Here is a 25,320-nt window from a genome sequence, read left to right on the forward strand (position 1 = left end):
ACCGAGGAACTAAAATTTTATCTAATTTTAATGAATTTCAATTTAAGTAGCCATATGTGGCTTCTGGTTACTGTATTGACAACTCAGATCTAGACGGGCAGCAGAAGATGGGCAGCTCAGTTAGAGCTCATGATTGTTTTCAACAAGTTTCCTAAAATTGTGGACATGACTCTCCTAATCATTCACTGCAGAATTTTAGGTATGGGTAATAACAGTATTTTAGGAACAAACCATACTCTTTTAGTTTCAATATAAAATATTCTTTCTATTTTCATACTGTATACAATTTCAGCCAACAATTCTGGCTTTTCCAAATGTAAAAAAAAAGAACCAAGAGCCAACTGCTGATAACATTAGGTGGTAAGATCTGCAAGGACAGGAAGTATTTTTTCGTTTCTGTTTTGTTTCTATGATCTGGTTTAGTGGATAGATGATAAATGGTAAATTGTCATTAAATGATAAAGAAATACAATGTACCCTAAAGCTTTCTATAATAAATGTACAAAAATCTACAAATGGAAATACAACAGCACCATCACATTTATGTTGCCAGTAGGACAGGAACCTGGGAACCAGGAGCAATGATCCTGTCCTATGACAGCTCATAGGACATGAGCTGTCAGCCAAGGTCTCTGCCGGTTGTCTCAAAGCATGTTCGGAAGCAGCCTGACCAGGTAATGAGGTTTATTTGCTCCTTGCTGATCCTGCAAATAGGGCTTTGTCTAAGTGCAAGGTTACACTTAACTCAAGGCCTTAACAATCTTCAGTTCAGAGTTAGAAAGTGCTTTACTAATTATTTAAACCACATCCTCTCTCCCAAGAGATTATTCACTGGTATGCTTCAAAGGTGGTCATCTAATTTCTGTTTTGGATGTCCCCCACATCTTCATTTTGGATCTATTCCAGCTATATTACTTCTTTGTAATACTTCCTTGTATCACTTGTATTACTTCCTTGTATTACTGAACAGACACCTGTCACCTATAAATCCCAGCCCTGGTTACGTCTCCCTACAGGAGTAAACAAGCATTCTGATTGTCATCTCTTTCCCCTTTCAGTGTCTGAGCGTGACTGTCATGTTCCCAGCTCTCCTCTTTTCCAGGCTATGCATCCCCCGGTCTTCAACCATTTATCATGTGACCAGTTTCTAGATTCTGAAGATTCTCTACCTTATTCTTCTCCGGTCTCACCTTTCCCAACTCCACATTCATTATAGGTCACTAAAATCAGTTATAGTCCCACAAGTCTTCAGTGCTCCCTCTCCACTGCCAACAGGTATGTCAGTGGTTTTATACATTTATACATTGAATTATGACACATTATACTTCAAATGTTATCTGACTGGCAAGGACTTCAGAGTGAGTCCAAGGAAGTCAGACAACAATGAGGAAACCCTGCGAAGCTCTGGTCACATTTCTTTTACGGGGAGCCTTCTGTCAGATAATAGCTTAGCCCAAATAAGATTACCAGCTTAAAAAAAATTCTCTTTGATGAACTTCCCTGGTGGTCCAGCAGTTAAGAATCCATCTGCCAATGCAGGGGACATAGATTTGATTCCTATTTGGGGGAAGATTCCACATGCTGCAGGGCAATTGAACCCATGCGCCTCCACTACCTGAGCCCACATGCTACACCTACCGAGCCCGCGTACCCAGAGCCCGGCCCGGCAACGAGAGAAGCCACTGCAGTGAGAGGCCTGCTTTCCACAGCTAGCGAGGAGCTCTCCTTGCTACAGCCAGAGAAAGCTGGAGCACAGCAACAAAGACCCAACACAGCCCCAAATGAATAAATCTTAAAAACTTCCTTCTGAAATTAAACTTAGCTTAAGGAGAGAGACAATAAGGAAACAAAAGCCTTATTCAATGAATAACCAAAAGAAGATGTGATTAACACCACTCACTCAACTCTCACATGCTAGGAAAATTTTTGTCTTTATTACGAAAAATCTTTGCAGGATCCCAAATAATTTAAGGCTTGCTCTAGATTGGGTCTTAATTTCTGGGGGTAGCTAGAACTTTGTTTTTACAAAGATAATTACAAACATTCAGTTAACTATTTAGGCTCACATCTCCAGAATGTCCCTGAACAGCAATAATTTTAAAGTAGGACTCAAAGTATTTATTGACAATCTGCCTGTAAACCCCAGTGCTGCATGGAAGTCATTTCTGACTTTAAATTCAAAGGCTTTATTTACAAGGATAAATTTTCTATACCATGTAGAACTCACATGGTTCAATGGTAAAGAATCCGCCTGCCAATGCAGGAGATGTGAGACATGGATTCAATCCCTGGGTCAGGAAGATGCCCTGGAGAAGGAAATGGCAACTCACTCCAGTATTCTTGCCTGGAAAATCCCATAGATAGAGGAGCCTGACATACTGTAGCCTGGCTACAGTCAATGAGGTCACAAAGAGTCGGACATGACTAAGCACACATTCTTTCAGCTTTCCACATTTTTTTCAATACTTGGAACACACACATACACACACACAAAGCCTGGGATTTTGAGGTAGGTTAAATCCTATAGCATGTCTCTGGCAGTGTCAAGATTCTAGGAGGAAGGAGCCTAACCAGGAAGAATAGGACTGGAGTAGTCTTTGGTAGAAGAGTAGAGGAAAAAAAATGTCCCAGTAAGACTCCCACGGGTTCATGTGCCACCTCTTCTCTGCTAGCTGTATATTCCATGGCAAGTTATCCTCTCTGAAGACACTAAGGGCAAGTTCAAAACACCTGCTCTGCTTTTCTGGGGATCATGACACTATCTTTATTGAAGTATCTTAAGGCATATTTGTCAAAAGTTAACACAAATAAAGAAGACTGTTGGATGTACAGACTAGTTTGGTGAGAACTCCAAATGAAGAACTCCAATCTTCATAATATTGAATTTTCTAATTCATGAAAATGGCATATCCCTCTGTTTAATTCTTTAAATTGTATCAAATATATTTGTGTATGTATATGTATCAATGTTTATGTATATACCTATAATACAAATGTATAGGTATATACCTATACATACAAATGTATATGTATCGATTATTTCAATGTATAATCATCTCTACATATCCCACAGTAGATTTCCTAGCTCATTGATGTTTTAATTTTAAATTCCATTTTCTATTTGGTGTTTATATATGAATATTAATGACTTTTGAGTACTGACCTGATAAGGTTGTTAAATTTACTTCAGTTCAGTTCAGTTCAGTCGCTCAGTCGTGTCCGACTGTTTGCGACCCCATGAATCGCAGCATGTCAGGCCTCCCTGTCCATCACCAACTCCTGGAGTTCACTCAGACTCATGTCCATCGAGTCAGTGATGCCATCCAGCCATCTCATCCTCTGTCGTCCCCTTCTCCTCCTGCCCCCAATCCCTCCCAGCATCAGAGTCTTTTCCAATGAGTCAACTCTTCGCATGAGGCGGCCAAAGTACTGGAGTTTCAGCTTTAGCATCATTCCTTCCAAAGAAATCCCAGGGCTGATCTCCTTCCTAATAGTTGGTAAATTCATTTGGATTTTCTGTGTACATGATTAGATATCATCTGCAAACAAATAGTTATTTTATTTCTTCCTTTTCTATCTTTATGCCCTTCATTTCTCTTTTCCCCCTTTATTGCATGTCTAGAATCTCTAGAACAGCATTGAATAGTAGTAGTAATGGCAGGTATTCTATCTCAGGGGTAAAACTTTCAGTGTTTTACCACTAAATAGATCTGTATTTCTATCAGTTTCGGGAAGTTTTAGAAGGTAATGGCACCCCACTCCAGCACTCTTGCCTGGAAAATCCCATGGGCGGAGGAGCCTGATAGGCAACAGTCCATGGGGTCGCGAAGAGTCAGACACGATTAAGCGACTTTACTTTCACTTTTCACTTTCATGCATTGGAGAAAGAAATGGCAACCCGCTCGTGTTCTTGCCTGGAGAATCCCAGGGACGGGGGAGCCTGGTGGGCTGCCGTCCATGGGGTCGCACAGAGTCGGACACCACTGAAGCGACTCAGCAGCCGCAGCATGGGCTTCCGCAGGTGGCTCAGTGAAAAGAATCCGCCTGCAGTGCAGGAGACATGGGTTTGATCCCTGAGTCGGAAAGATCCCCTGGGGAAGGAAATGGCTAACACTCAGTATTTTTACCTAGGAAATCCCATGGACAGAGTAGCCTGGTGGGCTACAGTCCATGGAGTCACAAGAGTTAAACACATCTTAGTGACTCAGCAATTCATAGTTTGCTATTAATTTTTATCATAAATGTTGAAATTCATCAAATCCTTTTTTCAATTTGCAACTGAGATAACCATGTTTTTCTCTCTTTAAGAAATCAAGGTGGAAAATTGCATTGATGTTTCAAATGTAAATTGTATTTGAATACAGGGAGAGTTAAGGCAATGGCAACACACCAGTACTCCTGCCTGGGAAATCCCATGGACGGAGGAGCCTGGTGGGCTGCAGTCCATGGGGTCGCGAAGAGTCGGATATGACTGAGCGACTTCACTTTCACTTTTCACTTTCATCCACTGGAGAAGGAAATGGCAACCCACTCCAGTGTTCTTGCCTGGAGAATCCCAGGGATGGGGGCCTGGTGGGCCACTGTCTATGGGGTCGCACAGAGTTGGACATGACTGATGTGACTTAGCAGCAGCAGCAGCAGCAGCAGAGTTAACCTCACTGGGTTATCCTCTTTATGTACAGCAAGTTCTTTTTCTGTGTATTGTGATGTCCTTGACAGGTTGTGATATCATGGTTAGATGGACTTAGAAAGTTTGGAAATGTTCCTTTTCTATTTACTGGAAGAATGTATATAAAATTGGAATAATTTCTTCCTTAAATGTTTGAAAGAAATCAGTAGTAAGGCTTTTAATAAAGCCTGATTCAATTCCCACTAAGAGAAGAAACTCTCCAAATTTTTGTGTTTAATTTTTTTGAGGAATTTGTCCTTATTCAAATTTTGTTGTTCATTGTAAGTTGTTCATTATGTCATTACAGCTTTTAGTGTTTGCAGTGTCTTTAATGATATTCTTGATTTCATTCCTAATGTTAATTTGCTTTCTCTTTTACTGATATCTTACTGGGAATACATCAAACTTTTCAAAGAACCAGCTTTTTAGCTTTATTATTTTTGTTTTCTATTTCACTTATTTCTAATCGTTCTTTCCTTTTTCTACATTCTTTCTATTTGATTTATTCTCCTTGTCTCTTGAGATGAAGTTTAATTGATTTTAACCTCTCAAGTTTCATAGTAAATGTAGCTAAGGCCATGAATTTCTAAGCTTTGCTTCAGTTGTAGCCTACAATTTTCGATATGGTACATCTTCCTTATCATTCAGCTTAAAATATTTCTTAAATTCTGCTTCTTCTTTGATCATGGGTTATTTTCTGTTTCATTTCCAGGCACTTGAGGATCTTCTAGCTTTTATTACTGATTTCTGGCATAATTTCCCTGAGGTCAGAGAGCATAGTTTGAATTATTTCAATGCTCTGAAATATTTTGGAGCTTTCTTATATGGACTGCTTATTATCAGTCTGGGTAAATTTTAAATATGGGCTTAACCAAAATACGAATTCTGTCATTGTTGGCAGTGTTCCCTGCATGTCAATTAGGTCAAGGATGTTAACTGTGTTCTTCAGATCTATCTTTTTACTACTCTTTTTATCTGTTCAGAAGTGTGTTAAAGTAACCCTACGGTTGTGAATTTCTCCACTTTTCCTTTTACTTGTCTATTTTTGCCTTATATATTTGAAGCAGTGTTCTTAAAAATTTTAAGTGTTCTTGGTAGATTGACTTCTTTATCATTACAGAATACCCTCTTTATCTCTAGTAATACTTCTTGATTTAAATGTTTTATCTCACATTAGTATAGCTACCGGAGAAGGCAATGGCACCCCACTCCAGTACTCTTGCCTGGAAAGTCCCATGGATGGAGGAGCCTGGTGGGCGGCAGTCCATGGGGTAGCGAAGAGTCAGACACGACTGAGCGACTTCACTTTCACTTTTCACTTTCATGCACTGGAGAAGGAAACAGCAACCCACTCCAGTGTTCTTGCCAGGAGAATCCCAGGGATGGGGGAGCCTGGTGGGCTGCCGTGCCGTCCATGGGGTCGCAGAGTCGGACACGACAGAAGCAAATTAGCAGTAGCAGTAGCAGCAGTATAGCTACATCTGTTTTTTCATTAGTAGTTGCATGGTTTATCGTTTTCCATCCTTGTACCTTCTGTGCATCTTAAGGTTACGTCTCTTGTAAACAGGATGTATTAATACATTGGTTTTATTTTCTTCCATAGTCTGATAACATTAGGTTATTGCTTGGAGCATTTAGTCTATTTTCATTTGACATAACCACTGATTTAAGTGCTTTCATATCTACCATCGATTTGCTTTCCATTTGATGCACTCTTTCATTTACTTTCTTCTGTCTTCTTTTGGATTACTCAATACTAACACTTCACTTCCCTCTCCCTTTATCTTACCATTCTTTTTAACATTACAACACACATCTGGACTGCATTTATTACAAATTGGTACATTTGCCCCTGATTATGCTGGAAATTCATACTTCCATTTTTTTACTTTTCCATTATTGTTGCCATATATTTTAACTCTATACAAATTTTATACTCCACATTACTATCATTTTTATTAAGTCAATATTCATTTATATTCAACCTTTCTAGCAGTCCTCATTCTTTCCTGCATTTCTGTATTTCCAAATGGGATCAGCTTCCTTCTGACTAAAGACCTCTCTATAGAATTTTGATTAACACAGGCATGCTGGTGACCAACTCTCCTTTTTGTTTGCCAAAAACATCTATATTTCATCTTTGTATCTGAAAGACATTTTAAACTCTATATAGAACTTTTAGTTAACATTTTTTCCCCTAGCACTTTAAGGATGTTCTGTAGGTCAGTCAGTTCAGTTCAATTGTGTCCGACTCTTTGTGACCCCATGGACTGCAGCACACCAGGCCTCTCTGTCCATCACCAACTCCCGGAGTTTCTTCAAACTCATGACCATTGAGTTGGTGATGCCATCCAACCATCTCATCCTCTGTCATCCGCTTCTCCTGTCTTCAGTCTTTCCCAGCATCAGGGTCTTTTCAAATGAATCATCTCTTCACATCAGGTGGCCAAAGTATTGAGTTTTCAAGTTCACTATCAGTCCTTCCAATGAATACTCAGGACTGATCTCCTTTAGGATGGACTGGTTGGATCTCCTTGCTGTCCAAGGTACTCTCAAGCATCTTCTCCAACATCACAGTTCAAAAGCATCAATTCTTTGGCGCTCAGCTTTCTTTATAGTCCAACTCTCACATCCATACATGACTACTGAAAAAACCAGAGCCTTGACTAGATGGACCTTTGTTGGCAAAATGATGTCTCTGCTTTTTAATACGCTGTCTAGGTTGGTCATAGCTTTTCTTCCAAGGACCAAGTGTCTTTTAATTTCATGACTGCAGTGATTTTGAAGCCCCCCCCAAATAAAGTCTGCCACTTTTTCCCCATCTATTTGCCATGAAGTGATGGGACCAGATGCCATGATCTTAATTTTCTGAATGTTGAGCTTTAAGCCAACTTTTTCACTCTCCTCTTTCACTTTCATCAGGAGGCTCTTTAGTTCTTCACTTTCTGTCCTGTAGGTAATGTTTAAATGCTTGTTTGCTGACATCAAGAACAGTGGCATACTGAAAATATTGAAGTCGCTTAATGCAGTGATTTTAGGATTTTCAGCACCAATAAACATCTCCTTCAGTTTAAATTCAAGGTCACAGAATCATGATCAGAGTTTGAAAAGACTACAGATCATCTAGCCCAATTTCCTCCCTAGTAACAATCCTAGTAGGAGGCTATTTTGTTTTTGCCTTGAACACTTTTCCAGTTTGGGCAAGCTCAGCAAATCACAGATTAATGCATTCCATTCAAAATCTGGAGCCTATTATACAGAGTGAAGTAAGACAGAAAGAAAACACACCAATACAGTATACTAACGCATATATATGGAATTTAGAAAGATGGTAATGATAACCCTGCATGCGAGACAGTAAAAGAGACACAGATATATAGAACAGTCCTTTGGACTCTGTGGGTGGGGGCAAGGGTGGGATGATATGGGAGAATGGCATTGAAACATGTAAATTATCATATGTGAAATAGATTGCCAGTCTAGGTTCGATGCATGATACAAAGTGATCGGGGCTGGTGCAGTGGGATGAACCAGAGGGACGGGATGGGGAAGGAGGTGGGGGGGGGGTTCAGGATGGGGAATACATGTACACCCATGGCAGATTCATGTCAGTGTATGGCAAAACCAATACAATATTGTAAAGTTAAAGAAAAAAATTCTAATGATAAAATGACTTCCTTGGAGTGAAATGAAATTTGCCTCTGTTTAACACCCAGTGATGGAAATGTATCCTTCTAAAGGAGCAAGTAAGATATTTAACTTAAATTGTTTTCACTTAGGATAAGAGAGGTATTATGTTCTGGCTTCCAGGTTAAGTACGTCTTTCTCCACCCAGCCCAAGTCCATCCTCAACCTTTACCAACTCCACATTCATGATGGGTCCCTAATCCCTGTCAGTTATGTTCCTAAAAATAAGTTGGAATTTAGGTCATCATCCCCATAGCCAGTGGCTTAATTTAGGGCCTATTTCTCACCTGTACTGCTGACTCCTTCCCCCATTATAAGCAGATGGTAAGAGATCTCAGGCAAACCCTATTCTCTCTATGTAAAGAATCCTCAGCAGCTCTCCATTACAGAATTGTTTTCCAAACTACTCTTTTGAGATAGAGTGTGGAGGGGTAGAACTGTTTTTTGTTATCTGCTCTTTTGTTCTCTCATTATCAGCAAAATTTGCCTACAAAACTCACTATAACCCAGGAAAATTTCAGCAATTTTAGACCCATTTTAACCAAATAAATAAAACACACACATACATATACACTCACAAATGACCTTCATGTTGGGATATGATAACCCTAAACTTCAATATCCTAGCAATTAGAAACAAAAATATAAAAGCCTGAAAACTTTTATACACAATATGTCACAGCTTTTGGTTGAAAAAATGAAGATGAAACAATTTAGAAATGACAGAATTTGTAATCTGAGCCACCAGGTAAGTCCAAGAATACTGGGGTGGGTAGCCTATCCCTTCTCCAGGGGAACCTCCCTACCCAGGAACTGAACTGGGGTCTCCTGCATTGCAGGCAGATTCTTTACCAGCTGAGCTACCCGGGAAGCCTGAAATAAAGACACTTGGGCTCAAGTCTTATTACTTTTTCTTATTAGGTTATAACCAGTAATAAGTTTTTTAATCTCTTTGAAGTCTACTTGTTCATCTGAAAAAAGGCAGTTAAGAATACCTGCTATGGTAATGATTAAATGATATAATGACAAAACAGATTTTTTTTAAGTGAAATTAAAAAGAAAAGCAAAGACTAAGTTTTCAATGCAGCATTGTTGATAGTGATGAAAAATCAGAAGCAAATGAAATATCTATCGGTGGTTAGATGAATACTAAATCATATGTATTTTCCACAGGAACACTTCAGTTTAAAAAAAAAAAGGAAAAATGTTTGCAGCTACAAACATCTACATGAACTAATCCCTAAAACAGGTTGAATGTAAGCAAGCCAGCCACAAAAGAATCAATCATGATTCTACTTTCGTAAAAGCTTCAAAAACAGGCAAAATTACATAATACATGGATTATAACAGTAATTTTTTTAAAAAGTCAGAGAATGATTAACAATTCAAGATGGCAGTTACACCTGGGAGGGGAGAGGGAGTGACTGTCACATGATCAGGGAGGGGGCTCTGGTGGCTTCTTAACATTCTATAAAGGGGATTGAGGGTTAATGGGAATTCATTCTACAATTATTCTTTATATGTGACATACACCCATATACATACTTATGCATTTATGAGTCAATTAAAACAAAATCATTTGAAACTCTGATTCTGAATTATTAAGTATGTATCTAAACTTGTAGATGGAAGATTCACTGCTTTCTCCTCTGTTTAATCACTACATGTTCTGATTTGACTGGCAATTGACTAGTCACAACTCGGAAGAAAATGGATATAAGAAAAATTTTATTTCCTTGGATCTCAAAAAGCAAATTTCTGATGTGAAATAAGATATAGAAAATTGATTTAGAAGACAGCAACTATTATACTCTAGGCTCTGTGCCTACTATAGTAAATAAGATCTTACCACACTTAGTCTCTTAAATTTTTAAATTTTAGAGCCATATTCACTTATTAATCAGCACTCCTTAGACAATGAAAAGCTCACTGATGAATTCACAGTGCTATTCCATCCTTTCAATTCTTTCAACACTATAAGGAAGACATGATATTGCATAGTGAGTGGGCAGAACAATTACGCCAGGTTTCCATGTGCTGTGTGAATATTATTTATTTGCTGCTTACTTAAAAGCTGACAAAGAATCCAAATAAAACATATAACTCAGAAACATATTTTACTCTATCTTCTGAAAAGTATGCTAATTTAATGCATGCAGAGTAATTAAACTGGTTGATTTTAAGAAACAGCATAATATGTGATATGGTTTAGTTATACAGGAAATACTAATACTTTAAAATTATTCCCAAGTATTTTGAGACAAAAAGCAAAATCATAATTTAAAACTTTATATGTAGTTCATAAATAAATCCATGTTTAGACATTTCTGGTAAGTATGTATAATAACTCATTTTTAAACTTTTCCTAGTAAATTCAATAAACAAATATTTAATAGCTGTTGTTCAGCTGCTAAGTCGTGTCTGACTTTGAGATCCCATAGACTATAGCATGCAAGGCTCCTCTATTCTCCACTATCTCCCAGTTTGCTCAAATTCCTGTCCATTGAGTTGGTGATGCCATCTAACCATCTCATCCTCTGCCACTCTCTTCTCCTTTTGCCCTCAATCTTTCCTAGCATTAGAGTCCTTTCCAGTGAGTCGGCTCTTTGCATCAGGTGGCCAAAGTATTGGAACTTCACCTTCAGCATCAGTCCTTTCAGTCCTTTCAGTCCTGAATATTCAAGATTGATTCCCTTTAGGAATGACTGATTTGATCTCCTTGTAGTCCAAGGGACTCTCAAGAGTCTTCAGCACAATTCAAAAGCACCAATTCTTCAGTGCTCAGCCTTTTTTTGCTGCTGCTGCTGCTAAGTTGCTTCAGTCATGTCCGACTCTGTGCGACCCCACAGACAGCAGTCCACCAGGCTCCGCTGTCCCTGGGATTCTTCAGGCAAGAACACTGGAGTGGGTTGCCATTTCCTTCTCCAATACATGAAAGTGAAAAGTGAAAGTGAAGTCACTCAGTCGTGTCTGACTCTTAGCGACCCCGCAAACTGCAGCCTACCAGGCTCCTCCATCCATGGGATTTTCCAGGCAAGAGTACTGGAGTGGGATGCCACTGCCTTTTTTATGGTCCAGCTTTTACATCCATATATGACTACCGGCTCTCTTCAACCATACACATCTTTGTCAGCAGAGTGATGTCTCTGCTTTTTAATATGCTGTCTAGGTTTGTCATAGCTTTCCTTCCGAGAAGCAAGTGTCTTAATTTCATGTCCGCAGTCACTGTACGCAGCAATTTTGGAGCCCAAGAAAATAAATTCTGGCACTGTTTCCACTTTTTTCCCATCTATTTGCCATGAAGTGATGGGACTGGATGCCATGATCTTAGTTTTTTGAATGCTGAATTTCAAGCCAGCTTTTCACTCTCCTCTTTCACCCTTATCAAGAGGTTCTTTAGTTCCTCTTCACTTTCTGCCATTAGAGTGATATCATCTGCATATCTGAGGTTGTTGGTGTTTCTCCCAGCAATCTTGATTCCAGCTTGATATTTATGCAGCCCAGTATTTTGTATGATATACTCTGCATATAAGTTAAATAAGTAGAGTGATAGTGTACAGCCTTTAATAGCTGCTCTTTATCAAAAGATCATGAATTTGTCCCTTCCTTCCTTTTAGGTTGGGGTCAATTCAGACAGATGACCAAGATCTGGAATTAAAATGTCATGGTTAGGGTTGACATCACTGGAGTCAAGGATTCAGCTGGCCTGGTCTTCCTTGTAGTTGAAGCTAGGGCTCTGAGTGGCATGTTAGGGAGCAGTGTGGTCAGGACCAGTGCAGCAGTGGCTGAGGACTGACTTGACATATCTGGGGCTAGTGAATCAATGCAGCAGCTAGTGCTGGCAGGGGGCTGGAACATGAAGAGTAGGCAAATAATGTATTTAGGATTACGAAGTCAGGTTTTTCACTATGAGAGAAAGAGTTAAAAGTATAGAAAGGAAAAGACTAGATTAAACCCTGACATACTGAATTAGAAATGAAGGTATCAATATGAAGTCAAGGGTTTCAATTTATATGATAGAAATACATATACTGTATATATGCATGTATCTTTTTAATCTGTCCATCAATCATGCTTAAAACCAATGACTTGTGAGTAGCAAAAAGTACTTCTCAGCTCTTGGTTTCCATATACTACTCTCCATTTAAAGGAACCAGAGGTCCTTGGAAGTATGACTAAGGCAGGAGGGGAAAAAAATACTTTAAGCTTGGGACACCTTGATGCGCCAAAAATAAAAGCTTAAAGAGTCAAAAAGACAGAGACGTGAGCTTGAATTTCAAGAGACCAAGTTTAGGGAAAGTTCAGTATCAAAATATATGACAGTAACATAACTTACCGTATAAAGCAGGAATCTGAGTCCGCTAATAGAGATGGATAAACAAATGAGCAAACATCAGTCAAAACATAAGAAAGAATGCTCACCATTTGACAGCCACAATAGTAATAACTGATTCAGGCAAGAAGTGTTATTGGACTCTAACTGGTGACAATCTGATGAGAAAAAGGACACTCACACAGTCTCAAAGAATCTTCTCACAAAGTTCTTTTAACTTTTACAGTGGAGAAACTTGAAAGACACTATCCTAACCAAGTGATCAAAATTAGTATTATTAGCAATGGGACAACTTGACATGGTACACTACCTGATATGGTATAGTGAAAAGAATACAACACCATTTCTGTGGTATTTCTGGGGGGAAAAATGTATATATCCTGAGTTTAATTATGAGGAAACATTAGATAAACTGAGAGGCATTTATACAAAGTACTTGGCCTATATTTTTCCAAAGTGTCAAAGTCATGAAAGAAAAGACTGAAAAATTGTTTTATATTGAAGAGGAAAAAAGGACAACTAAAATGCACCATGAGATCCTGGACTAGGTGGGATGCTAGAGCAGAGAGGAACATTATTGGGGCAACTGGCAAAATCTGAATGTGGTTTGTTGGTTAGAAGTCATGGTGATTTAGTTGCTAAGTCATGTCCATTATTGCGACCCCATGGACTGTAGTTGCCAGGCTCCTCTGCCCATGGGGTTTTCCAGGCAAGAATACTGGAGCTGTTTGCCGTTTCCATATGTCAATGTTAATCTGATTTTGATGGTCATATTATGGTTATGCATGAGTATTCTTGTTTTAATCAAGTATCACTCAAGCAGTGTTAATGGGGCATCATTATACAACTTCAGATGGTTCAAAAATTATATTGGATGGGATCACAATTAATCTATCAATAAGGTAAATGAATATCTTTACAATATTGTGACTTCCAATCCATATATAACATAGTTATAAAATGTTATAACATTTAAGACCTCCTTCAGTGCCTCTTGATATAGCCTAAAATTTTTTCCACAAAGATCTTCTGTATATTTTGTCAATTCTTCATATTTTTAAAATCAAGAATGTATGATTCTATTTGCTTTTGAGACCTCTAGGCAACAAGTCCCTTTCAAGGATCATATCTTCATCTCTGTTGCCAAAAGTAATTTAAAATGTGCACTCAAAGTAATTTTAAATACACATAAATTCTAATTAAGTTCTCAGCATGTTCAGTTCAGTTGCTTAGTCGTCTCTGACTCTTTGTGACCCCATGGACTGCAGCACACGAGGCCTCCCTGTCCATCACCAACTCCCGAAGTTTATTCAAAATCACATCCATAGAGTCAGTGATGTCATCCAACCATCTCATCCTCTGTCGCCCCCTTCTCCTCCTGCCTTCAATCTTTCCCAGCATCAGGGTCTTTTCAAATGAGTCAGCTCTTTGCATCAGGTGGCCAAAGTATTGGAGTTTCAGCTTCAGCATCAGTCCTTCCAATCAATATTCAGGATTAGTTTCCTTTAGGAATGGCTGGTTTGATCTCGTTGCAGTCCAAGGGACTCTCAAGAGTCTTCTCCAACACCACAGTTCAAAAGCATCAGTTCTTTGGCACTCAGCTTTCTTTATAGTCCAATTCTCACATCTATACCTGACTACTGGAAAAACCATAGCCTTAACTAGATGGACCTTTGTTGGCAAAGTAATGTCCCTGCTTTTTAATATGCATCTAGGTTGGTGTCTAGAAGAAGCAAGTGTCTTCTAATTTCACGGCTGCAGTCACCATCTGCAGTGATTTTGGAGCCCCAAAAAATAAAGTCTCTCACTGTTTCCATTGTTTCCCCATCTATTTGCCATGAAGTAATGGGACCAGATGCCACGATCTTAGTTCTCTGAATGTTGAGCTTTAAGCCAACTTTTTCACTCTCCTCTTTCACTTTCATCAAGAGACTCTTAAGTTCTTTGCTTTCTGCCATAACGGTGGTGTCATCTGCATATCTGAGGTTATTGATATTTCTCCCAGCAATCTTGATTCCAGCTTGTGTTTCTTCCAGTACAGCATTTCTCATGATGTACTATGCATATAACTTAAATAGGCAGGGTGACAATATACAGCCTTGTTGGACTCCTTTCCCAATTTGGAATCAGTCTGTTGTTCCATGTCCGGTTCTGTTGCTTCTTCATCTGCTTACAGATTTCTCAGAAGGCAGGGAAGGTGGTCTGGTATTCTCATCTCTTTAAGAATTTTCCAGTTTGTTGTGATCCACATAGTCAATGGCTTTGGCATGGTCAATAAAGCAGATGTTTTTTATGGAACTCTCTTGCTTTTTCTATGATCCAACAGATGTTGGCAATTTGATCTCTGGTTCCTCTGCCTTTTCTAAATCCAGCTTGAACATCTGGAAGTTCATGGTTCATGTACTGTTGAAGCCTAGCTTGGAGAATTTTGAGCATTGCTTTGCTAGTGTGTGAGATGAGTGCAACTGTGTGGTCATTTGAACATTCTTTGGCATTGCCTTTCTTTGTGATTGGAATGAAAACTGACCTTTTCCAGTCCTGTGGCCACTGTTGAGTTTTCCAGATTTGCTGGCATATTGAGTGCAGCACTTTCACAGCATCATCTTTTAGGATTTGAAATAGCTCCACTGGAATTCCATCCCCTCCACTAGCTTTGTTTGTAGTGATGCTTCCTAAGGCCCACTTGACTTCACATTCCAGGATGTCTGCTCTATGTGAGTGCTCACACCATCGTAAAACAAGTCTATCTAGGGAAGTTATGATCAACCCTTCACAAATGACTTCTTAGAATCTTAACAGTATGCTTTCCACAAGCTTTCTGGTGGTCTGGCAGCTCTTAAAGGACTCCCAACTCTTGCCTTTTCCCTAGGCTCACATTCTTTCCATGTGACATAAAACAAGTTCTAATGAATGACTGCCACCACATTGCTGGGCAGCAGAGCATAGTGGATGTTGTAGGTACTCTGGAAACAGCAACATCCCAAGAGATACTTGTTAATGTCCTAGGAAAGCACAAAACATCTATAGACTGATAGCTTCAGCTGGACAAGATGCCAGAGAGCCCTCAAGACAGACAGGAGCCAAAAGGGAACTCTAACTTGTGAGGCTTAAAAATTGAGGGGAAACAGAGAGCCCACTTGTTGATGAAATACTCTTTGGCTTGTCCCAGTAGATTAAAAGAAAATTAAGAGTTTATGCAGTAATAAGCCTGCCAATGCAGGAGATGCAACAGACCCGGGTTTGATCCCTGGGCCAGGAAGTTCCCCTGGAGGAGAAAATGGCAACCCACTCCAGTATTCTTGCCTGGAAAATTCCAAGGACAGAGGAGCCGGGTGGACTGTAGTCCATGGGGTCTCAAAGAGTCGGACACAACTGAGCAAGAGTTTAAAAGTACATTTTCTACTGAGTGAAAGGTCACCGGCTGGTATTCCTTAAACAAATGTGGCAGAAGGCACAGGTCACTCATGACATTCCATTTCCAGAGTTGCTGTATCCGCTTTGTGCTCCTTAGGAAAAGAGATAAAAGACTTGAAAACCTGGATGCGATTTCCTAGTAGTTTCTAGTCGGATTAGCCTAAGGGATATCCCACCTGAGGACTTTATCCTGTGGTGGTGTTGTTGCCTAGGCACTAAGTCGTGTCTGACTCTTCTGTGACCCCATGGACTGTATCCCACCAGGCTCCTTTGCCAGTGGGATTTCCCAGGCAAGAATATTGGAGCGGGTTGCCATTTCCTTCTCCAGGGCATCCTCCCAAACCACGGACTGAACCTGCATCTCTTACACTGGCAGGTGGATTCTTTACCACTGAGCCACCAGGGAAGCAACCTGCAGTGTACCCTACTCTTCTTTTTACCTGGTCCACAAAGGAAAAATAAAGAAGATAACTTAGTGTTGAGATGTGAATTAGGGGGGGTTATATGCTAAAGGGAAAAATTTTTAAATAAACATAAAACTCTATGAACATCATGAAAAAATTATGAATAAAAAGTCTAAAAATTTAAAAAGCACATTTTCTGAGTCACAAAATGAAATGATGAGAAAATTTTAGACATGGATAGTGGTCATGGTTGCAGAACAATGTGAGTGTACTTAACAGCACTGAAATGTACATTTAACACTTGGTAAAATGGTAAATTCTATGTTATGCATATTCTACCACAATTAAAAATTTTCAAAGGTGCATTTTCTATTGTTAAACACTACCTGATATTACTTAGTAATTATGTAGTTATGAGCACCAATGTTACATCAGGATCTGACTGCCCTGTGTTTGAGACCTGACTTCAACTTTTATGTCTGTGGAACCCAGAGTAGATTTAAACATCAGTTTCAAATCTGTAACATGGGAATACTAAAGTACTTACCTACCCATTATAAGCTGCTGTAAACGTGAAATAATTTACAAGGAACTCAGCAGAGTTCATAGCATGCAGAAAGAACGCAATTAAATATTGGATCTTATGTTCTTTTTAGGTTTTCATACCAACACAATTCTACATTTTTAAAACAATTAGGACTACAAACAAGGCTCCAATACAAAAGGGTGGGTAATTCTTTATCCCTAGTCCTTAATGTTATATAAAAATATAAAACAACTTCCCATAAAATGCACTCCATGCTGCAGTCAAAGGACATATGAGTTCCAAGTGTTTACCACTAAGCCAATGGTTAATAAACCTCAAAGTCTTACACCCTAAGTGGCAACAATTTCACAGAAACCACAAGAACTTGAAATAATTTAACAGGTTAATATATATATATTTTATCAAGTATAACATGGTCATACAAAAGCATTTGTTACAAATATAATTCACACATACAAAAAGAGGCTATTTTATTTTTTGTCCCTTTTATATCCTATTTTATGCAAAATGACAAAACCAAGAAACTAGCAGAACTGAGCTAGTTCTAAAAAACTGGGAAATATAAATGAAATATATCCAATCATCTACACTCCCTCTCAAATTCCAAACATTGAGGCTTACTGAACTATACTCTTAGAATCAACTTTAAATCTCTGTATGATTCACCTGAATCATACATGGTCAATAGTTATAAATCCAGGTAGAAAAAGCACATAAAATTATTCACAAGTGAAAACACCTCAAACAAAAGAAGTGTTTTTTTAAAAATCCAGATAATATTAAAAGGAAATACACTGAATTTTAAAACATTGTTTTGGACTATTATATAAAATATCACAAGGTTCAGAACTGTTGAACAAAAGTTTATGCAGAACAAAGCCAAAAAGTGAAAAATTATTAAATGTGTACTATCTAAAACCAAATAAGACATGACTAAACTATACAACTTAGAAACATGTTTAAATGTATTTTCTTTGTACAGTTAAGCTGGCTACCACATGCAAAATTTGGCAATTAATTAAAATGGAATTAAATACAGATTTGCAAGCCTTTTGGCCATGATGTAAATATGAAAAAGTTAAGTGAATCACCAATTGCAAAATAAAATGTTACACACTTACCACAAAAGCATAAATGGTCAAAGATACACTATAAAATTGTGTGAAAAAAACAATCATACCAAATAAAGACCTTTCAAGCACTTGCACTCAGAAACATTCCTTTTATAAATAAGCATGTAGTTTCAACTTCAAAAAAATAAAGCTGATTTCCCTCAATTGCACCTATTAGTTGAGAGCTATATCATATATTAGGGATGTACTTAAATGGACCATATTATGGGGAATCAACTGAACTTTAAAAAAACTTTAGAGTCTATTTATTCACAACTTCAAAAATACATATAATTCCAGTGAGGCACAGGTGGGCCCTATCAAAACATTCTGCCATTCAACAAAATTGACACAGGATAACACAATACAATGACAAAAAGCTAACTCCACAATTTAGCAATCCTATACAAGAGAGGCCCTGGCAAAAATTTCTTTCAGAAGACAAACACAATACCACAAAACAAAACAACAAAAAGAAAAAACTGAATTCTGACAACCCTACACAAACTGCGGGATTTCATCTTCAAGGTCTTCAAACTGCTGCATTCGTTTTAGCCTTGGTCTCTGACATGCCGTGGGTACATCAGGGTGCTCTCGCTCTTCAGCCTTCTCTTCAGGCCTACTAACTGGGTGTGCAGGCTCAGCCGATGCATTTTCAGACCCTGGAATTGATTTCAGCACGTGCTCCTGGGGAGCATGCGTTGTGCCAGGGGGCACGGCCACGGAGGGTGTCCCCGGTTTCTCCTCATCCCCTCTCCCACTAGCAGCGGGAGCAGGTGGTTTATAAAATGTTGTCCAGTGCTGGGGCTGCAGGGTCCTGGGTGCTCTGGCAGAAGCAGGAGGGCAGGAGTCAGAGGACCGTCTCTCTGACACCTGTCTTGCTGACCTGACAGGCTCTGTGTATGGCTTACTGGGCTGGGCGATGCTGACTGGGTGGTCCCCACTGCTCCTGACATTCAGGGTCACACCTCTTTCCTGGAATGCACTGGGCACAATCATTCCAGTCTTTGCAGTGAGGTCATTTTGTTCATACTGTTTCTCCCTAGTTTTTTGTAGAGTCTGCTGATCAAAGCCATCAAATTTAGAACAAACAACAGTTGTGGTGTCTTTTCTATTAACTCCTTCAAAGATAGGATTCTTGCAAACCTTGTCTGAATTTACATTTCCCATATTTCTGCCATTTCTCTCAGTAGGAGAGCTAGCAAGTAGTAGTAGTTTGTCTATTGGCAAACTTACAGGTCTAATCCTGGTCCTTGGAAGATGCCTCTCAACACCATTTATTTCCCTATCGGACTTCAGAGTAGGCAGCCTGGAGGTTTTACAAGCATCTTCTGTCTTTCTTGATGCTGACTCAAGTTCTTGGTCTACAAGCAAACGCCCTTTGTTGTCTGTAAAGGAAGAGATTCATTTTAAAATCAAACTTTATGGTATACAGTTAACAAGAGTATCAAAACGAGTTAGAGATGAACACCCTCTCAAAACAAGAGTCTTCATGTATTTTCTCGGTGTTATTTTTTAGTTTTCTAGGCAGAGGAGTAAAATACTCATAAAATATTAAAGGTACACTTTGATTTAAAATGTTAGAAGTCTATATTTATTTAAATAAATATAATAAATAGCTACAAGATTCACTGCAGGTTGTGGGGAAAAAACACCCTTACTGATGTACAATAGCTTATATGCTATGTATGAACAAGTGAAGTGAAAGTCACTCAGTTGTGTCCAACTCTTCATGACTCCATGGAATATACAGTCCGTGGAATTCTCCAGGTCAGAATACTGGAGTGGGGAGCCTTTCCCTTCTCCAGGGGATCTTTCCAACCCAGGACTGAACCCAGGTCTTCTGCATTGCAGGTGAATTCTTTACCAGGTGAGCCACAAGGGAAGCCCATGAAAAAAGTAAAGTGAAAGTGAAGTCGCTCAGTCGTGTCCAACTCTTTGTGACCCGTGGACTGTAGCCCACCAAGCTCCTCCGTCCATGGGATTCTCCAGGCAAGAATACTGGAGTGGGTTGCCATTTCCTTCTCCATAAGTGCTGACTAAAAGGGCTGTCACGATTTCAACAGGATGATATTGGCGTGTTACCCTCAGAAAAGTTACACCAATTTATACGCCAACCAAATATAAGTATACGCTGAATCCCAAGGCTTTTTCCAACTCCATCTGCTTTTCACAGTTATACTCAACCCACAGTAAGAAGGTATTATATTAAATGCCTTAGAGGCCCTTATATGATCAATTAATAAATGGACTATAATATTCATCCTGAGTTGAATAGTTTTAAGTGGAAAATGCCATTCTCCCTATTCACTGTTCACTTCCAGATGTTCTTCCCTCTCTCTTCTATCAAGTCTGGACCCATGGTCCATGTTTTCTCAAATTAGAATCCTGAACTTTTTCAAACCCTGTCCTTTTTTTGCAGTATCTCCCCTAACACATCCCAGTTTCTGGTAAATTCCAGCCCTCTGCTCATGCTCCTCTTCTGAGGAGTGGTTTGGAGACAGGAGCCCATCAGACTGACTTAACAATTATCACCTCATCTGACCTTCCTCCATAGCTCCTTACTGTGAACCTCTCTTCCCTGGGCTTCCAGGGCAATGCTCTCTTATTTTGATTTCCCAGGTCCTCCCCCCAGGTATATAGAACATCCTAAAGGACGTTTTGCAAACCACTGCAGGCACCAAAGTGCATTCTTAAGTTCTAAGGGAAAAAACTACAGTGTAATGGATAAGAGTGCAGACTCTGAAGCCCAGCATCTGGATTTAGCTCCACTCTACCCCTTTTGCACTGGGCAAGGCAATCTTGCTGACCCTCAGTGTCTTCACCTGTCAAAAGGAATCCTACTTGTATCTTTGATGATATGTGGCCTAAATGATCTAATCATGAAAAGTGTTCATTTATCTATTATATAAATGAAGTGGTATAGGCACTAAAAAAATGAAATTCCTAACTGGGAGCCCTAGATAATGGAATAGTGAAATTATCATCAACATAGGTTCAAATACTGAACAATCAATTAGGGGCATGACCTCTGGCACTATTTAACCTCTCTCAGATTACTAGGTTATGGGTTGAAAGGGGTTAATACTATCTATACTACAGCACAGAACTGTTTCTGAGATCAAATCAGATAAACAGAATCAAACAATAAGAACAGTGCCTAGCACAGAGCAGGCTCCGTTGCTTTTCGGATCTTGTCAGGCTGTCATCATTAATATTTAATTACAGATGAAATTTAACATATATGACAACATTTAAAAAACCTGCAAGTTCACTTTAGTGATGTACAGAATTACAGTAACAAACGAAAGCCTTTCCACAAATGGATGCCACCAATCGCTGCAACTAAAATTATATACAGTGAATGACTACAGACAAGGAAATAAAAAAATACCATGTGTGCTCAATGTGTTAATGACAGGGGATATGAAAAGGCACTTGAAAAAAATTTTTCTGAGTTTTTTGAATCTAAAATTTTTGAATTTGAGGAGTCTAGGTGACTCCTTACAAGTAGTAAGATCAATACAATGTTCTATGGTTACAGAAGATGCTAATGAATCATCATACTACTTAAAACATTTCTGCATTCTTGACATACATTCATTGCAAAACTAAAAAAAATTTTCAGAAAGAGCACAAAACACCTCTATGAACGCCAAGATGTCTTTTTATAAGGATTACTGAAAAGAATGGCATTCATATAAATGCAAGGTACACTAAAAGGCATTCTTAACGTCAGGAAAAGATGCACTTACTGAAGAACTTTCTTCCTCTGACTTCTTTCAACTTCACTCACCTTGGCTTTTAATCATGGTTTACTGGGACAGTTTTAAGTCAGTAAGCATGCATTTTTCATGGCCACTCACCAATGAGACATGCATCACATTTTTCTAACGCATTTTGCTTTCGCTCTGATTCCTCAAATGATGGAGTGGATTCAAAACTTTTGCATTCACTTTCTGTAGTTTGGCTATCCTGTTGATAGAAGAAAGTTTTTAAACTTGAAGAAGCAAAACACACTTCAAAATAAACAGTTCAAAGATTTTCAACTTACAACATTAAACTTTACAAAGTTCCAACATAATTCCATATGAGCAAAACTCACTTCTTTTGAAGAGAAAAACAATGACTTCATAGAATGTTCTGGATCTCTTTCTTCGGGTGATAACAGAGACTTCGGAAGATAGCCTTGGTCAACCTGAGATGCGATGCCACCTGCACTACATACAGCTGTATCTTGTGGCTGCAGGGACCCATCGAAGATCTTCTGTGAGTAGGTAATGAGGAACTCCACCAACCGTGCTTGATTTGAATAGTCAGCAATGGAGGAGATAGTGACAGGAGCCGCTGTGGGCCTTGGCCTAAGGAGACTTGGTCCGAATATCACACCCAAGTTTCTGGAGTTCATTTTGTTTTCTTCCGAATGATCTACAACTCTGCAACAAAGAACACATAAAGCTGTATTAGATTTCCTTGATGGCAGTTTATTATGGGTTGGGAAAGGTGGAGGAAAAATGGGTTGAAATCTAGGAAAAGGATCTACTTATTTGCTTAAATGCTGACCACACAGCAAGTCGGGTTTCACGGTATTAGGATTAAATATAAATAAGTAGAAGGAATCAGTAAAGATTTACCAGCGGGAAAAAAAAATACCCCTAACGCTGCTCCTCCCTGGTACCTATGGTGGAAACTCTGCCTCACTGCCCACAGCTAGTCCTCAAGCCTAGCTCATCCTACAGATCTCTCTGCTGCTCCACTGCCATCCCCACTGCTCTGGCCTTACTTCAAGTTCTCGCCACCTTTTATTTCTCTGACTATTCAAGGAGACCTGAATTGAAGTAATTAAGTACCTCTCCTCCAAGCCATTCTCGATATAGCTGCTAGAAAGACCTAACAGGCAAACTTGACCATGTTAAATTCCTGGCCCCAAATCCTTTAGTGAGTACAGAAAGAAGACAGTCAATTCATCTGCCAGGCATGTATGACTTTACCAGGACTCCACCTAGCTCACTTTGTGCTGTTGCTTGCTAGACTGTGGCCGAACTGAACTTCTTTTATGTCCCCCAAAGCAAAGTGATCTCCTGTGTCTCTGCCTGGACTGCCCCTTTGCACATCAGCAAACCATTCTTCAAGTCTGGCTCAGGGTTACCGTCTCTGACTCATGACTCCTCCCCCATGTTCCTCTGCATGCTAAGCAAAGTGCCCTCAGAATAAGAATGACACAGCACTGCACTTCTGTGCGGGTCTGCCCCTCAAGCTCACAGCGGAACACACGGAAGAAACCTGACATTTGCATCCTTATTTCCCCAGCCAGAGCCTGGCACAGAACAGGCATCTGACGGAAAGATGTTGGCTCCAAGAACATATACAAAGTGTCTCCCTTTCCCTCATACATATTAGAAATGAAATATTCAGTCTAAAAACAATACCACAAGAATGTGAAATGTACTTAATACTACTGAACTGTACACTTAAAAATGGCTAAAAGGGTAAATTTTTGTTATGTGTATTTTACCACAATTAAAAAAATAAACCATAAAAGCAAAACCAAAAAACCTGACCCATTATCCACCCATTAATCAATGCCTGTCTTATTGAAAGTTCTTACCGCTTAAGATGAACTATGAGGTAATGAAGGCTGTTAAAATTTGATGCTGGCAATTGTCTTAGAAGGTCCTTGCTTTTTAGGAGGATTCGGCTTATTTCTATAGATGTACTGGGCCATTTTTTGTCCTCAGGGTTATCCTTTTTCATCTCCTGTTCTTCATTTACATGTTGGATTTCTATTGCAAGGTCCATAAATTCCTTGTACAATCGAAATAAAATAAATGGTTCTGGGAGCTAAAGAAATAACATTACATTAGAAGTATCATTCTTTTCATGTTTTTCACTGTTAATAATTTACTGAATAGCTACTGAGTGGTTTAGCACATCCTTTTTAGAGTAACAGGACTTAAGGTCAATCCACAGTTAGAAATGTACGTAATGTCTCATCACAAGGAAAAATATTTTATTTCTTTAACCTTGTATCTACATATGATGGATTTCACTAAACTTATTGTGATAATCGTCTCGTGATGTAAGTCAAACTGTTATGCTATACACCTTAAACTTATACAGTGCTGTATGTCAGTCATATCTCAATACAACCAGAAGAAAAAAAATTAAACTCTAGAACAAGAAAAAAAGAAATGCATGTATGTTTGCTAGGCGTGATCTATAAGAATATCCATAGATTACAGGCTACAGTCACCATAAGCATATCCACACTAAAAATGAGTTAACTACTAACCAAGTAAAACTCTAAACCTAAAGCGACATGATGGGATCTTAAAACTGATACTCTGTACCAATTACATTCAAGACTGCACCAAAGTCAGCATGATTTTCAGCTATCTTATTGAAAAAAATCCAGGATAATGTACAAAATATATCAAATTAAACAGAAAATACTTATTTTCTGTCTGTACGGGAGACAGAGAGAACAAAATGCTATAAGGTCCTTGTGTTTTACCTGGACCTGACTGAAGATTAGCAAAAGACAATATGACTTAACAAGAAGACACTGCCAAAATTTTGTTATCTAATTTTTAAATACCACTTTAATTGCCATAAGCAGGTCAAAAGATAAAGTTCCTCTCTCAAACTGTCCACAGGCATACCACCTTAATCTGTCTACTGGCATAACTGATTTCAATGACTGCACTGTGTGGTGATAAAATATACACCATCTCTCTTGCTAGCTGATGTCTTACATTATCTGTGGTGAGGTCGGCACCTACTTCTCCAGTTTCCCCTGCTGGTCCCAAAGAGGGCATATCAAGATCAATTTCTACCTCTACCATTTGAGGATCTGAAGAAGGTCATTCTTGGAGCTTCAGACTTCCCACATAGTATTGAGTAAAATAAAGGCTATTCTCTTAACACTGTAAGAACTGAGCATGGCTTTCCACACTAAAGCTTTGGTCCCATAGTATTCCTAGCACAGAACAAGAGCTGGTATGTTGTTGTTGTTTAGCTGCCAAGTCATGTCCAACTCTTTACAACCTCCATGGACTGTAGCCCGCCAGGCTCTTCTGTCCATGGGGTTTCCCAGGCAAGAATATTGCAGTGGGTTGCCATTTCCTTCTCTAGGGGATCTTTTTGACTCAGGG

General features: G+C 39.0%; 1 protein-coding gene across 6 annotated transcripts in view; it reads right to left on the reverse strand.

The window, feature by feature from the left end:
• Window positions 1-17,427: 17,427 nt before the first annotated feature.
• ARHGAP29 (Rho GTPase activating protein 29) overlaps window positions 17,428-25,320 on the reverse strand; it is a 79,716-nt gene continuing 71,823 nt past the window's right edge. For all 6 annotated transcript variants that reach the window (XM_069573543.1, XM_069573635.1, XM_069573621.1 and 3 more), the window contains 4 exons: window positions 23,775-24,007; window positions 22,272-22,602; window positions 22,033-22,141; window positions 17,428-19,554 (listed from right to left, as the gene is read on the reverse strand). In XM_069573543.1, the coding sequence (XP_069429644.1) occupies window positions 18,665-19,554; window positions 22,033-22,141; window positions 22,272-22,602; window positions 23,775-24,007 (1,563 nt within the window). In that variant the 3' untranslated portion in view covers window positions 17,428-18,664. The remainder of the gene's footprint in view (window positions 19,555-22,032; window positions 22,142-22,271; window positions 22,603-23,774; window positions 24,008-25,320) is intronic.

Source organism: Ovis canadensis, chromosome 1 (assembly GCF_042477335.2).
Source record: "Ovis canadensis isolate MfBH-ARS-UI-01 breed Bighorn chromosome 1, ARS-UI_OviCan_v2, whole genome shotgun sequence".
Classification (NCBI taxonomy): domain Eukaryota; kingdom Metazoa; phylum Chordata; class Mammalia; order Artiodactyla; family Bovidae; genus Ovis; species Ovis canadensis.